The 16,247-nt window shown below is 44.6% G+C and overlaps 1 protein-coding gene and 1 long non-coding RNA gene across 2 annotated transcripts in view; one reads left to right on the forward strand and one right to left on the reverse strand.

Moving 5' to 3' along the window:
* Positions 1-16,247, reverse strand: part of LOC141987119 (uncharacterized) — a 192,802-nt gene that overhangs the window by 29,695 nt on the left and 146,860 nt on the right. The gene's annotated exons all lie outside the window — the stretch shown is intronic.
* Positions 8,390-16,247, forward strand: part of LOC141987910 (tudor domain-containing protein 7-like) — a 37,306-nt gene continuing 29,448 nt past the window's right edge. Inside the window, exon 1 of the mRNA XM_074953747.1 lies at positions 8,390-8,850. Coding sequence (XP_074809848.1) covers positions 8,405-8,850 — 446 coding nt within the window. The 5' untranslated portion in view covers positions 8,390-8,404. The remainder of the gene's footprint in view (positions 8,851-16,247) is intronic.

Consider the following 16,247-nt stretch of genomic DNA (forward strand, 5'->3'; position numbering starts at 1 on the left):
AGGAGACTCACGCCCAAGTCCAACAAATCCTTTGGGAACTCGAAGGAAACCTGCATTCCACAGGAGTTTCCAAAGACAAACGACCAGCCACACACCCAGGCAGAAGTAGCCTGGAAATGGGAAGGTACAGTAGCAAACACACCCTGGGTGACGGCTTGTCTGGGAGCTGCAGCCAGGCCGTCTGGCACCTGAAGTGAGACTCAGACCCTTACAGCAACAAGCCACATTTGGCCATTGCTGAAATTGTCAGGCCTCAGAATTTTGGGCCAGAAACCAACAGCCAAATCGAGCTGTAAAACTGAACCACTTGGAAATGGCCCTTCTAGCGTGCCACAATACCGTAGGCAACAGTCTGGGTGTGCGCTGTTGGCTTCCGAGAGGTAGAATCCAGTGCCTGCATCTTCGCTTCCCACAGCGAGATATTTTGAGCCCCCAACAATTAGGTAGAAGAACAGGTAGATGAAAACCCAAAGAAAGTTTCAAGAGTTCTCCCTCCTGGCTGAGCTGGGTGCGCTGTCCAGGTCACGGATGGTCATTCTGGGGAGGGATGTGGGTCTGGTCCAGTTTGGGGGGGTTGTTCTGGAGAAGGATGTGGGTCTCATATATTTGGAGGTTTGGCCCAGAGCCCAGTCTTTTGGGGGCACAGCTGGTGGTCCTGATCCTAGTCTGTCTGCCTCTCTTCTGGCAGAGAAGGTCAAGCCAGGTGAGTATGAATAATGATGCTGTAAATAACATGTAATAAAGTCATGGATGTTTTTTCTTTTTAAAAATGTTTTAACAGTTTTCAATCTGCCCCAATTTCATCAGGCCCCGGTAATTCCTATGAGAAATGTGAAGGATGAGCTATTGTAACTGTTCCCTCTTCGTGGGAGCAACAGCTGGCTGGGGTTTTGGCAGCTCAGGCTTTTGTTAGCTGGTTTTACCCACTGTGTTTTCTTTTGCATGTTTTCTTTCATAATGTATTTGATGTTCCTGTGTGTAACTTTTCGCGCTAAGGCACACAGCTGTACAGGTTTTATTTACAATCGTTACAAGTTGAAGTTGCAGATGGAGGGGGCTCCGAGCAATGGCAGCCTTAAGGGGGTGGGCGGCTAGAAGCTGGGGGACTGGATCGGGACCCCCTACAACTTACTGGTCTCTCTGCCCTGCAGTTTTAGTCCCCCCAGATTAGCCTGATTATCACAACAAACGTTTTTTTTCTGCTGCTGCTAACAGCCCACCTTCATCGATTGGTCTCATTAAGAGTTGGTATGGCAACCTCCGTTTTCTTGTGTTCTCTGTATATATATAGATATCTATATCTATATCTATATATTTTCCTACTGTATTTTCCATTGCATGCATCTGATGAAGTGGGCTTTAGCCCATGAAAGCTTATGCTCAAATAAATTGGTTCGTCTCTAAGGTGCCACAAGTCCTCCTCATTATCTTTTCCTGACTGATTGTGCTGGGGCCTCTGCCTGGCTCCAGCGCTCCGGTCCCTCAGCTACCAAGGCCACCTGGGAACCCTGATCGATTCCAGCTTTAAGGAGTGCTGAGATCCATCTCTTTCTCTCTCTCTCTCTAGGTATAGCCTCCTGACCCTGCCTTATGGGATCAGTTATAGTTTGCTAGCCCTAACTTTTGTAGTCAAATTTAAGTTAGATTTAATCTTGGAACGCTTTTGTTTGTTTGGCTCCCCTCGTAGGGTTACTACCTGGGAATAAATAACTTTCATGGTCAAACTGATTGCTTTCCCCCCCACCCCCTCCTCCATGGGTGTTTTTGGCTTCTCCATTCACTCTGCAGCAACGCTCCTTGTCCCGAAGCGAAAGATCCCTGCAGCCCCAAAAATCCTGTGGGCTTTGCTCATCAAGTGGGTTACGAGCAGACTGGTTGTGGGGTGAAGGTGGGGACAGGGATGTTCTGAACCTGGGGGTAGAGGAGGGTGGCAGATTAAGGTGTTGCTCAGCCCAGCCCGCTGAGGTCAAGGATATATGAGGGGACCAGCTTTAAATTGCTGTTCAATCCAGCCGACTGAGTCCCGGGACACATAAGGGGTCAGCTTGCGAGTGCTGATTCCCCAGTCCTCTCAGACATGCTACGTTAATGTGTGTGTGTGTGTGTGTGTGTTCATCAGATTTGGGGGCTGGAAGACCCCAGCCCTGGGGAACCTAGGTCTTGCAGGATAGCTCCATTGGGAGGGAACTTGCAGAAGGAAGGAGTAGCGCTCCATAGGAAAACACAAGTGACAAAAGCAGTAAATTGACAGAATTGCAGAATCTCCCCCCCCCACCCAGAAGAGTAACCCTAACAAATGGGCATACCCCAAAGTAATGGGCAATTCTGGTAACAGCTCATTTTGGGCTTGTTTTGAAGGGGGATTGACTTCATTCTTGGGACAAGTAACCTGCTATGGCCAAAAATACTTTAGCACTGTGCGCCCTTCCATACAAGTCTTATGGACAAATACTTTGGGTCTTCCTGGATAAGTCCCTGAATAATCAAGGATCTTGACCAAAAATGTCGTCACGTCTTAAAAGGAAGAAAGATTGTCGTTGTGTAGACCATGAAACAAGCCCTGCAACTTTTGGACACGTATCCCGACAGTCCACAGGGTGCACGTCAAGGAACGTTCAAAGCGAGACGGGCGTTCTTTTTGGGGAGACTAACCCCCATTGCGCTGACCAGGAGAAGGGGGAAGTGGGAGCCTGCAGCGCCATCTAGTGGCCAAAGGAGAAATCGCCGGCTTCTGGACCTGTGTGCGCCCTTGGTTCGGTTCACATGCAAAGCTGTGTCACGCCAGGTTGGGAAAACGGGGTTCTGCTGCACGACATCATCCTCTGGACCCGACATCATCCTCTCAACCCGACAGGACACCTCCTACGATACACTGCTACGAGTGACGCTCTCAAACAGGTCCCCACAGCTCCCCAGCCTCCCCCCACCGGGAGGCAGGTGTGAGAGGATTGTTCTCCCCAACTGACAGAGGGAGAAACGAAGACTGAGAAAGGCGAAGGGTCTTGTCTTCCATCACACAACCTGTCGGGATAGAGTTGGGAACAGGACCCGGGTGTCCTGACTTTCAAACGAACCATCAGTCTGGAGTTTCACACACTGAATGATCAGAATAAACGGACCTGGAATGAGCTACAGACCAACAACCATTCACACTGATTCTTCAGCAAGCGTTTTAGAAGCACGAGAACACCAGCGAGAACCAGGAACGGCTCAAAGACAATCAGCAGTGAGAAGAAGAACAATTCACCAAGCAGATGATTGGTTCTGGCTTATTTGCTGGACCTTAAAAGAGAACAACAAAGTCCTGAGTCTCCTCCCTGCCAGGAGACCCCCTGCTCAGCCAATCAGCGTGGAGACTCTGGCGGTGGGCTGAGGGTTCCCCGGATGGCCCAGGGATGGCTCAGGTCACCGGTGAGGATCACTCTCAGAGCACGCTTCCTGTCCCATCTCTTTGGGAGGCCTCCCACCATGAGGGCGACAGAGCAGCCCCCTCCTCGCCAGAGGAGGGAGGGAAGCAGGAAAAGGGAAACCAAAAAAGACAAACCCCAATGACTCTAAGGGACAAAGGCCGAGCTGGGGGAAAATTGTCCCACCTTAACCTCGTGTTTTCCGTGCCTAGAATTTGGCCAGCACCGGGCGGATCAGGCTGCCTCGGTACCAAACCTCTCTGGGGCTCTTACCTTCTCCAAGGGGACGTCTGTCTTCTCGCTCAATGAGCAGTGGGAAAGGAGAAAACTCCAGAGAGGCTCCACCTCGCGCTCACATACGAGACCCTGAATTCTCTCTCAGTCCTCAAGGAGACACCTCAAGAAGGAGACTCCCTGCAGCAAAGCCCCGGGGGTCTCTGAGATCCCCCTGCCCTGCAGCCTGTCCTCCCTGGCCATTGTCATGGACTCTCTGTGAGGTCACCGCCTCCCAACCTCCTTTCACCAATCAGCTGAGTGCTGCAAAAGGCCCTTGTCATGTCACTGCCACCCCCACCCCTGCCCTGCAGGGCTCATGTCCTGCCCCGAGCCGGCTCCTGTGCGTGTTTGAGCTGCTCCCCCGGGTCACCCCCACACACTCAGTGGTCGTGCAAGGGTTCACGCAGGCCACACGTGGAACCATCAGAGGATGCTCCATGTGCCGCACTCGGTTTTGCAGAGATTTGGAGACTTGAAGGCCAGAAGAGACTGTTAGATCATCTCATCTGGCCCCCCTACGCATCACAGGCCTCCTGTATGGCGCAGTAGCGAGTTTTGGACCAAAGCAGACTCGAGAAAGGCATCTCATCAAGGGATGGAAGAAGCACCACTTCCCTTGGCAATCTGGAGGAAATTGATGCTGTGGGGGGCAGGGAATTGACCCCAAGGCCACACTTCTGAGTCTGTATCATAACACACATCCACAACAACACTGTGCAAAGTTTGTACATGTCACCTTAACTCTGATGTTTCCTAACGTTTAAAGGCCTGGTCTCCAGGGTGTTCTTTGTCCTTATAGCGCTATTTAGGGAGAGATGCACTAATTTATTTCCGAGTGGTAGCCGTGTTAGTCTGTCTCAGCAAAAAGAAACGAGAAGTACTCGTGGCACCTTAGAGACTAACAAATTTATTTGGGCATAAGCCTTCATGGGCTAAAACCCACTTCATCGGATACATCCACTGGAAAATACAACAGGAAGATAATATATACAGAGAGAACATGGAAAAATGGGTGTTGCCATACCAACTCGAACAGACTAATCAATTAAGGTGGGCTATTATCAGCAGGAGGAAAAAAACCTTTTGTAGTGATAATCAGGATGGCCTATTTCAAACAGTTGACAGGAAGGTGTGAGTAACAGTAGGGGGGAAATTAGCACAGGGAAATAGCTTTTACTTTGTGTACTAACCCGTCCACTCCCAGTCTTTATTCAAGCCTAAATTAATTGTATCCAGTTTGCAAATTAGTTCCAATTCAGCAGTCTCTCGTTGGAGTCTGTTTTTGAAGTTTTTTTGTTGAAGAATTGCCACTTTTAGGTCTGTAATCAAGTGACCAAAGAGACTGAAGTGTTCTCCAACTGGTTTTTGAATGTTATAATTCTTGACATCTGATTTGTGTCCATTTATTCTTTTACATAAGTAGTAGTTTTGGGTATGATTATAGTTCAAAAAAATGTTTCTGCCAATGTTCATGGTTGGACATCCAGGGCGGGGGAGGGGAGTCATAAAACACTTTGTTTGGAAAAGTCACCATCTTGAGTTGGGAAACTATTTATTCCATTTATGCACCAAGTTTCATTCCTAAATCTAAGACTTCCTGAAGAAGTTTGAGACTTGTGTAAACTTGTTGAACACAGAGCTTTTATTTCCATTTAGGAAAGGTGTCCTGTAAAGCCGCCTAGGCTCTCTCTAGTTTTTGGAGATAATGTTTTTCGGATGAAGATTAACTCTGGTTCAAGTGGATTGGACCTTGTGTTCAGACTTGTTACGCTAGAGCTGGGGTTCCTCTTTGAGAGGCCCTAAGGCCTCCATTCCAAGGCATGCTTAACGGAGTGTTGCCCTTTGTGTGATGTACAATGGAATTCGGAGTTCCATTCATGCAAAGTTGTTCTTAATTCAGCATCTCATTTGGGAGAGAAGTTCTTGAACACTTCGATTAGTACTTCTCTGTCCTCCTTTCCTTGTATTGTACTGTTAAATTGAATGTGGATCTGCAGAAGTCATTCTCAAATGAGGAAGATTAGTTTAAATACATGCTTGTGCGAATCCCCATGCCTTCTTTCCCAGCTGGGACTTTGTAATAGGTATTTCAATGCGTTGCAGAAACCAGTGACAGCTTAGAGTGTGCTCAGTCTTATACCTGCAGGCCTGAAACCACTGTTCTGCAAAGGGGTGCTCAAGCGACTCCAATTGCCATTGCTTTTATGGATTCTGAGGCCCAAAGGGACTGTTACGGTCCTCTAGCCTGACCTCCTGTATAGCCCAGGCCAGAGAACGTCCCTACAATCATTCCTAGAGTAGATCTTTTTGTAGAAAAACTTCCTATCTTGATTTACAAATTTATCAGTGATAGAAGATACACCGTTGGTAAATTGTTCCATGGGTTAAAAATTTACACCTTTAGTTCCCTTCTGGATTTGTCTAGCTTCCAACTTCCAGCCACTGGATTGCGTTGTACCTTTCTTTGCTAAAATGAAGAGCCCATTATTAAATAGGGTCTTTTTAGAAGGCTGGCAAAGCCTTCCACTCCAGGATGGATCTACAGGGGCAAGGTATTCGAAGAACCACAGTTACACAGCTGCACACAGTCTCAGTTATATTTGTATAATCAGACTCTTGAACGCTAGAGAGAAGCTATTTACTAGTAACTGTGGAGGGCTTTTTGTATGTTGCCTCGGCACATCCACACTAAGGGTTCTGCCCTACCTATAGCACTGCAAGGTAAGCACCTTTGGAGAAGCATTGGTGGACGTATGTGTCTCTGTCTGTCTCTCATTCCCAGGCTTCACAGCCCAAAAATGCAGTCCATGAGGTCAGAGTGCCGTACTAACGAGTCTAGGAGCTTTTGTTGCCCACAGTCAACAAGTTTCTTGGGCTCTGTCATTCAAACAAAGCCAAATAAAGAAATTTAGATGACTCTACATGAAAAATTCAGCATTCTTGATGGAAGTTTGTTGTTGCATCCACACCACCTTATTCAGATTACAGATGGCCCCTCAAATTTTCTCCAGCTCCTGGTAGTTAAAGAGGCCACCACAGCCACTGCCTCAGAAAAGCATGTATAAGGTCCCAAAGCCCTGCACCGCATTCATTTTGAAAGAGAGCACCTAATTTTGTTGTGATTTACTCCATCCACCTTCCCTTCCTTCCGGAATCCAGAATGTGAGAAGAGCTCCAAAAAGTGTGAATTCTCCTCATTCTTCCAATAGAAGTACAAATCTCCCTGGCACTTCAAGTGTAAAGGAAACAGCCTCTAAGACCACTACCCTTAAAAAGGTGTTCACAGAAATGGGCAAGCCACTTCCGGAGACCTAGCATGCTCCACGAGGGGATCGCTGCTAGAGCCTCTGCATTCGGTGGAGGAAGCCTGCAGAGTAACAACACGGTCGCTCAGCCATTCTGAATTGAGACTGACTTTCACTGGTGTGTGTTTTTGTTTTGTTTTGTTAATGGTGGGTTCTTCAAGTGGGAGTCTGTACAAAGTCGCATGTATAGCAGTGGTTACCAGTTCTGTTTTAATCTTTGTTTTAATTTAGTTCTGCTTCAGTCAAATGGGAGATTTAACAGCTCCTTAAATCCCTCGAGTTAATCTATCCGCATGTGATCTTAGTCTGTTTTATTTCTCTACAATTCTATCTCATCTCTGCTTCTTCTGAATCTTTGTTCACATCTCCATCTCTTCTCTGGCTCGTCTCCCTACATTCCTTGCGCTAAATGCCAGTGTGCTTATTAATAGGATGGCTCTCTGGGCTAGACAATCCCCTTCCTGCATAGGGCATCTCTGGGCTTCTGAAAATGAGTTCTTCAACAGTCCCACAGGTAGGGCCTCCCCTCTATGTGGCAGCAGTCAGCCTCCAGAGAGGAGCCTCACCAGAGGGCTCCAGTCTCTCTAAAAATGCACTGCCAAATCCCTCATCAATGGGGACTTGGCATATTTTAATATTCTTCCCCTGTGGAGGGGCTTGGGGCCTCATACAAAGTGGAGAGGTCATTAGTGGACAAATTTCAGAGACCCTGGAGCTGCCTGGGAATGCTTTGAGGAGGTTTTGAGGCCCCTACTCTAGATTTGATAGGCCTCCAAAGTGCACTTATTGATTTAGTTAAAGTCAGTCCAAGAACCGAGCTAATCTTGAGCAGAGGAGCATATCTCATGCTTGAGTTTGTCCTCTGCTAAAACCGTCAACGAGGAGGTCAGATCAGTGCTGATTTCACTGTCATGTAAAATAATGGGCTCTCGGGTCCAAGGCTGGGAAAATCAGTTTTGGAGTAGATTGGATTATGTTCTGCCCATCACAGGGGGAGAAGAGGAAACTTGCCTTTTAAGCACCTCCTAATGTAGTAAGTAGATCCAGTGTCCACTTTGGGAAGGCTGTGTGTCCCGCTTTCCTGCTCAATGCCCCCTGTAAAGGGAAAAGGAGATGTTAAGGGAAATCATTGCACAAAATAGCTCATGCTTAAATCCCTGTAGATGTCTTCCTAAGATTGTCTAAAATGCATAGTTGTTCATTCTTAAAATATTTTGGTTCGATTACTTACAAATGGTCAATGTCTCACTGTGCTTTCCTTTTTTCAAGGTGGAAAAAGTGTGCACTGGTGGGCATACAGATGTATTCCTTTATCCTGCTAAGAAAATGCAACACTTAGTGACGAGTGGCATAGACCATGAAGGAACATCTCAGAACCTTACTTCTTCAAAAGCAGATCCTTTCTTAAAGCCAGTTATGGAGACCAATTCAGCTTCTCTGAATAGTGACTTCAAACAGAAAGTTGCAGAAATTTTGTTTAAGTATTCCAATGGTCTTTGGGCTAATGCACTTCCCAAGGTGTATGAAGACACATACAAAGTAAAATTTCCTGAGGATGCTCTGAATAATCTTGACTTATTATCTGATATATGCACTGTCAACCAGATAAGTGACAGCCCTAAAAAGGCAATCCTCTATGCTAAACCACAAAAATACATTGATGAGAATCTGAATGCCACTGATCGTGTCCATATCCCTGAAGATCTGAAGATAATGGTTGAGCAAGAGTGCTCTCAGTTAATGGAAAAGACCAAAGAGCAGGGTCCAGAAAATATAATGGTCCCTCCTTTAATCATTCCGGCGGAAGCATCTCCATCTGTATTGGTGGTAGAACTGAACAACACGAATGAAGTTGTTATTAGGCAAGTCTTTATTTCACACTCTTTCTTCATTTTTTCTAAAATCCAGGGATCATTCTGCACAATCAACTTCCTCACTACTTTGCTCACAAAAAGCTATTTTACAAAAGAAAACAGACCAATAGAAAACTCCACTAACAGACTGTAATAGTTACTAAAAATACTAACACATTTAAAATACTATAAAAATATTTAGTTTGCGTCTGCAAAATTGAACAGAAATGAGCTCAGTGAAGATTCATTGAACGAATCCCAGCGTAAGCTTTAGAGTGAGAAGCAGAGAAGGGCTGAGACTGTTCAGCTGTCATTGGAAAGTAGGGTTTTTAAACTGTCCTCTTCTTCTTCACCATACTGTTCAGATGTCACCTTCCTATTATAGCTGACTCTTAAAACTATGACTCTTTATCCTTTAGTCGAGGTGTATTTCTTCCAATATAAAGGAAAACTGCAGTGTAATGGAAACATGAGAACAATGCCTGTGCACTTTAATAGCGCAGTGATCGACTAGTGCTTTGAACTGTTTGCATGTTCGTTTGTGGGTTAGTCCACCAAGGACCAACGTTAAAATAGCTCCGCTGCTTTAGAAAGGGCGGCTGCTGCTGCTATGCTCCCCTATCTAAAGTGGCTGCTTTGTGTCGGGGAATCCCACGGCAGGTTTACTAGTCGTCTTCACGCTGTGATAGAATGTAGAAAACGTAATCTCTGTGAAATACAGATACAGCCGCCACTCGGCCAACTTTTCATCCAAAAAAGTCGAGTTACAAACCCTTGAAAATTACTTTACATGGCACCTCAGAATGAACTTAGTAGATACTCGGTAGAGTGGTGTATCAACACTCCTCTCGTGGCTAAGTCCGTTTCTGCAGAGTTTAAGCTTACATTTCATAATTTTTTTCCAGTAATCATCAAAAGCCCCAATCAGGATCTGGGCCCTATTGTGCTAAGCACTCTACAAATACTTTGGGGGGAAGGACTGTTTCTCAAGAGCTTACTAATGATGCAAGGTATGATGAGCAATAGGAGGAAAGATGGGTGGGGGAGACATTTAAATAGACTACCTTTATGCATGATTTGGTTCCAAATCCCTTATACATTTTTAGTATTTAGCAGAAATTGGTATAATTGATCGTGTGTGTGTGTGTGTGTGTGTGTGTGTGTGTGTATATATATATATATATATATATATAATCAATTATAGCAATTTCTGCTAAATTTCAAAAGTAAATTTCCAATCCTTTTAGTTAAAGAGAAAATTAAGTGCCTCAAAACAGTGGTGTTGGTCTGTAGAAAGATGGATACTGTTCTAAATGAGTGTTGACTCTAAAGCCTAATGATGATTAACCCATTATGCTGCTAATTCTATCAGAAACAGCCATCTATTTTGGGTTTATGGGCAAAATGTGACTAGAGGACCAACACTTTCCTTTCTCAGTCTGAGCCTTAACACCATTCACGTTGTCCTTTACCTCAAGCAAGTTCTTACTCTGTTGTATTTAAGTGCTACAATTGCAAGGGGTGGTTGTAATTTTATCTTGAACTCTGCTCTAAACCCAGTAAACTAGTCTGTGCCAAAACTTTTAACCAAGGTGGTATACCAGACTTTCTCTGAATGGAAAAAATCACTGATCAACACAAAGAAAAGGCCACTTGAGTTTGTGACTGAGCCTAGGTTATTAAAAAATGGCAATACACTTACTACACGGGGGAATTGAAAATATAGGAAGAGTTCAGTTATTCAGATAAATTAATTTAAAAAACAAAGGTACTGGTCAATCTGAACTGGTGGCCGCAACTGTGGGATGATTTTTTGCGGGGGAAATGGCCAGTGGAAGCAAGGACTTGTTCTTGTATGCTAGAACGTTAATCGACCCGTGCAGATTGCATGCTTCGCATCAGTAAGGGGGGGTGCACAGTCTTTCTCCCCATCGCTTTGTGTTCTGTCAGATCTGGAACCATGCTGAACACTTTTTTTTATTTTTCATTTTGATAACAATAATTTATTGTACACTTAGCGTGTCGCTTACGCTTTTACCTGTTTGAGATTAACTCTTCAAAGTGGATGGATTCTGACATGAAGAATTACATTTTGGGAGCTGCTTACATTTAAAAAGTCTACACTGTATGTACTGGGTCTAGCGTGGGGTTTTTCCTCCAGAGACAGAGTTGTGCCATTTTTGTCACTTTGCCAATGCCAGTTTCAGCAGGCATTTCATACTGAGCACCATGCACTTTGGCTCCGTGCATTTCACACTTCCACATGGGTGTCCGATTTGCTGCATCAGCTCAGATCAATGATCCCTTTTCTTAGGTTCCTTCTATGGAGTCCACGTGGGAAGAGCAAGGAAAAATTCCTGCTCAACAAGGAGCAGGACAGAACACTTCAGTGTTTGAGAGCGTTAGGGAGGCTTCAACACTGCTTAATCGCTGCTTCTGTGAACACAGGCTTTCCAAGAGCATCAGAATAATGCATTCTGAGATTAACACAGTTTCTGCTTGTCACACACGCTGACATCCACACCACCCACTTACTCCTCTTCTCGATAAGGACTGCTTGATGACCCTGATTATCAATGTAGTTTTCTGCACTCAAAATTTGAAAGCATTGTCTTGGATTGTATGCCCTGTATCCTCTGCCAAGTTGTTCTGGGGTGTAGGCTCATCCATCACATATCTGTTGCAGTTCTTAAAAGTTACATTTCTAGTACAGCTTATGTAGCCCTGCATATTCCCAACCTGAAACAGAAATATCTATAGCTAATCTTATTCCATTGCCTGTACATACTACAGAACCTCCCCTGAAGGCTCAGGTTGTGAATGAGCAGCTCAGTCTCCTGTTGGTTGAACTTGCCTATGGTTTGTCAGAGGAACATTCCCTATGTCTGACACAGAGAAGGTGAAGGAGAATGTTATATAATCTACTTGAGTGATGACTGTTTTGCTTCTGATCTCAGATGTGAGTGACCTCCATTCCAAAATTGGCTTCATTGGAGTATGTAATGTGGATTAAACTTAAGGTATTGTTGAAGTGGGATGCTCTCAATACATTTCAGATCCTATCTGAGCTGACCAAAGTTCTGTCCCAGTTGCTGTTAGGTGTTGCTAAGGCTGCTTGTTCTGGATGAATTCAATATCTATTTGAGTAGCTCTTCTAGGTTTAAGATTTCATAGCCACTGTGACAATCGTGAGATTCAGTAAAAACAAAGAGGAGTACTTGTGGCACCTTAGAGACTAAGAAATGTATTTAGGCATAAGCTTTTGTGGGCTAAAACCCACTTCTTCAGATGCATGGAGTGGAAAACACAGTAGGAAGATATACATACACAGTACATGAAAAGATGGGAGTTGCCTTACCAAACGGGGGTCAGTTCTAACAAGACAATTCAATTAAAGTGGACTATTATCAACAGGAGGAAAAATCCCTTTTGTGTAGTGGTAATCAGGGTGGCCCATTTTAAACAGTTGACAAGAATGTGTGAGTAACAGTAGGGAGAAAATAGCATGGGGAAATTAGTTTTTAGTTTTTGTAGTGACTCATCCACTCCCAGCCTTTATTCAAGCCTAATTTGATGGTGTCCAGTTTGCAAATTAATTCCAGTTCTGCAGTTTCTCATTGGAGTCTGTTTTTGAAGTTTTTTTGTTGAAGAATTGCCACCTTTAAGTCTGTTGTTGAGTGTCCAGAGAGGTTGAAGTGTTCTCCGACTGGTTTTTGAATGTTATAATTCTTGACGTCTGATTTGTGTCCATTTGTTCTTTTGCATAGAGACTGTCCGGTTTGGCCAATGTACATGGCAGAGGGGCATTGCTGGCACATGATGGCATAGATCACATTGGTAGATGTGCAGGAGAACGAGCCCATGATGGTGTGGCTGATGCGGTTAGGTCCTATGATGGTGTCAGAGTCCTATGATATGTGGACAGAGTTGGCAACAGGGTTTGTTGCGGGGATAGGTTCCTGGTTTCGTGTTTTTATTGTGTGGTGTGTAGTTGCTGGGGAGTATTTGCTACAGGTTGGGGGGCTGTCTGTAAGCGAGGACTGGCCTGTCTCCCAGGGTCTGTGAGACTGAGGGATCATCCTTCAGGATAGGTTGTAGATCCTTGATGATGCGCTGGAGAGGTTTTAGTTGAGGAATGAAGGCGACGGCTAGTGGCATTCTGTTGTTGGGCCTGTCCTGTAGTAGGTGACTTCTGTGTACTCTTCTGGCTCTGTCAATCTGTTTCTTCCCTTCAGCAGGTGGAGACTGTAGTTTTAAGAACTCTTGATAGAGATCCTATAGGTGTTTGTCTCTGTCCGAGGGATTGGAACAAATGCGGTTGTATCTTAGAGCTTGGCTGTAGACGATGGATCGTGTGGTGTGGTCTGGATGAAAGCTGGAGGCATGTAGATAAGTATAGTGGTCAGTAGGTTTCCAATATAGGGTGGTCTTTATGTGACAGTCGCTTATTTGCACTGTTGTATCCAGGAACTGGATCTGTTGTGTGGACTGGTCCAGGCTGAGGTTGATGGTGGAATGGAAATTGTTGAAATCCCGGTGGAATTCCTCAATGGCCTCCTTCCCATGGGTCCAGATGATGAAGATGTCATCAATGTAGCCCAAATAGAGTAGGGGCGTTAGAGGACGAGAGCTGAGGAAGCGTTGTTCTAAGTCAACCATAACCACTTTGGCATACTGTGGGGCCATGCGAGTACCATAGCAGTGTCGCTGACTTGAAGGTATACATTGTCCCCAAATGCGAAATAGTTGTGGGTGAGGACAAAGTCACACAGTTCAGCCACCAGGTTTGCCGTGACATTATCGGGAATACTGTTCCTGATGGCTTGTCCATCTTTGTGTGCAATGTGGGTGTAGAGGGCTTCTACATCGGAGAGATCTCTTCTGTCTGCTTAGAGCGTCTTCATCAGAAGCATTACAGTAGCACACCTGCATTGGTGCAGTTGCGCCGCCGTAAATGATGTAGTGTAGGCCGTAAATGATGTGTGCGTAGGGAGAGATTATACCCTTGTCCTGGTATGACTGTTATTTAGGACAAGCAGAGCTCATCTTTGCTCCTGGTGATGCATGAGATCCGTTTTACTGGTATGAAGTAAGGTGAAAAAGCCCAGCTGGGTTTGAATTCTGAGGGAGAACACCACGTCTCTTGCTAGATATTGCAACAGTCTTGACCTAGACTATTGATCTCCTCCATTTCTATCCCGTTCAAAAGATGAAGCATAGAAGCTCGAATGCAGTGGTGGAAGTTGCCCTCTGAATTGAATCCATCTTGTCATGAAGGATTAATGGAATCTCACATTGGTGATCATGGGAGATAGAGGTTTCATTCTACTCCCCAGTGATATCTGGGAGGTAAATGAATGAAGTGGTTTCAGGAGGTAGACATCCCGCTGAGTCCAAGCTGCCTGACCTTGGAAATAGTGTGAAATATTTCTCTTTGTGGGCAAGATAATTCACTTTTCAGAGCTAGATAGACTTGCTCCTTGATTTCAGGTCTTTGCCATGGGAAGAAGAAAGTGCTTTGGATAGTTTGCCCTCTAAGAGGGAGAAATTATGCAATTATGCATCTGCCCCAATGGGATATTCACCATTCCATGATGTCGTCTGTCCTGCTGGAGGAGTATGAAGTCACTAGGGAAGCTACAATGCTGTCATTGGCTGCAATGCTATCAATGTGATCAGAGTCCTCTTTTATTTGCTTGGACCATGACGGTGTCTCTGCTGTTCCTTTGTTTAGCATAGATTGGTGCTTGGATGATACCCTGCTGTCTGAGATTTAACCAGGGTAGAATAGAAGTTGAAGCAGTTGGATGGGGATTTTAAGATATTCAGCTTTGCACTGTTAGAAATAGTCCTAGTGAGCATGATTTTGTAGGTAGAATGCAAGTGAAGTGGTTAAAGTGCTTGATAAACTTCATCGGGGGCTATTGCCGCCCGAGGCAGGTTGGTATGCGCATATATTTACAGGTGTAGAGCCTACAATGTAGGTACGTGTTTGTGATTTAACTCTTTCCAGCAGGATAGCTAGTTAGTAACTTCTGTTGTTTTCCCTTAGGAAAAAACTCACTCATTGAAGCTAAAGCTTCCTGATCACTCGAGTTGATTCTCTTTATATGTAGACAGATGTGTTTAAATTCTGTTAGTTTACTATTTTGGAAGGAACACAGCAGGGGCACACTGCTATCGTGAACGTTTAAAAAATTGAGCTGCATTTTCAGTTTTCAAATGAAGTGAATTTCATGTTTGAAATGAACTCGAGCTAAAAATGCAATAATTCCTGTTTTCATGGCTTGATATGTAATGGGCTCTCTTTACAAAGGTGAATTACATGGAATACAAAGCAGATACTTTGTAATATATAACATGTAGATGGACACCCTGGCATACAGTGGAGGGTTGTGATTCTGCCATCTAAGTAAATGTCATGTAAAGATCGCTTTCAAAGAATCAGGAAAAGGAAATCTCTCTCCTGGGTATAAACTTAATTTGATACTTCACCAGCTTTGAGAGAAGAAAATCATTTAATGCCCTGTTAATAGGATGTTTGAATATTGCCAGAAACTAGTTAAGCAAGGGTGTCCTGCGTGATCATATGGCATAATTTTTAATAGTTATTTAAATGAAATTGGCACTCTTCCACCCTTGGTTTGGGTTTATAGAAAGCTTTCTCTTTAGAGCTGGGCTGCTGTAGCAGTCTGTCTACTAGACTGCAGCACTGCATTTTGCCACTGACAAGTGAAAGGAAGCAGTGTGACAGCTGATGGCACAGTAGCAGCTGGACTAGCACGTGAATAGTAATGAGTAAAGGATTAGAGTTAAACACAGTTAAAGAAAATAACTTCCCTTTTTCCACAAGTCGCAGCCAAGGGAAATGGATGGAGGGGGAATCAGGGAGATCAGAATCTGAGACGGTTGAAGAATGGATTGTTCTGGGAAAGAAATTGTCTAGGGATGAAGGAGGACAGCAGCCTAGTATCGGGGATCAAGTCTGGAGATCCAGGAGAGAGACTGCAGCAGATGGTCTGCTGCCTAAAGCTTTAGTTTGATGTCGAAAGCGGCTCTAGTTTCCCGAAGCTTCAGGTGGGGAAACTTCCTTGGCACAAAGTTTAACTCTGGTGAAATCCCACTGATCTAATGAACGTTTCCATGAAGGTGGAGGGTCACAATCCCTTAAAGTTTCAACTATAACAAGTTCCAATTTCCTGACTTCAGACACCACTCAGCTTATAAAAGTAAACATGCCTTCACTACCAGAAGTGCTAGGGACTTTCACTGTAAAAGTTCAGGTTCTGAAGAGTACAGTAAGGTCCCTTGTGGTATTGGACTGAGCCACGAGAAATTTTCTTTTGGGACACTTACAATCGAGTCCAATTTGTGTCACAAACAGTTATATTGCGTCTCTCATTAGA

This window comes from Natator depressus, chromosome 5 (genome assembly GCF_965152275.1).
Source record: "Natator depressus isolate rNatDep1 chromosome 5, rNatDep2.hap1, whole genome shotgun sequence".
In the NCBI taxonomy this organism is placed as follows: Eukaryota; Metazoa; Chordata; order Testudines; family Cheloniidae; genus Natator; species Natator depressus.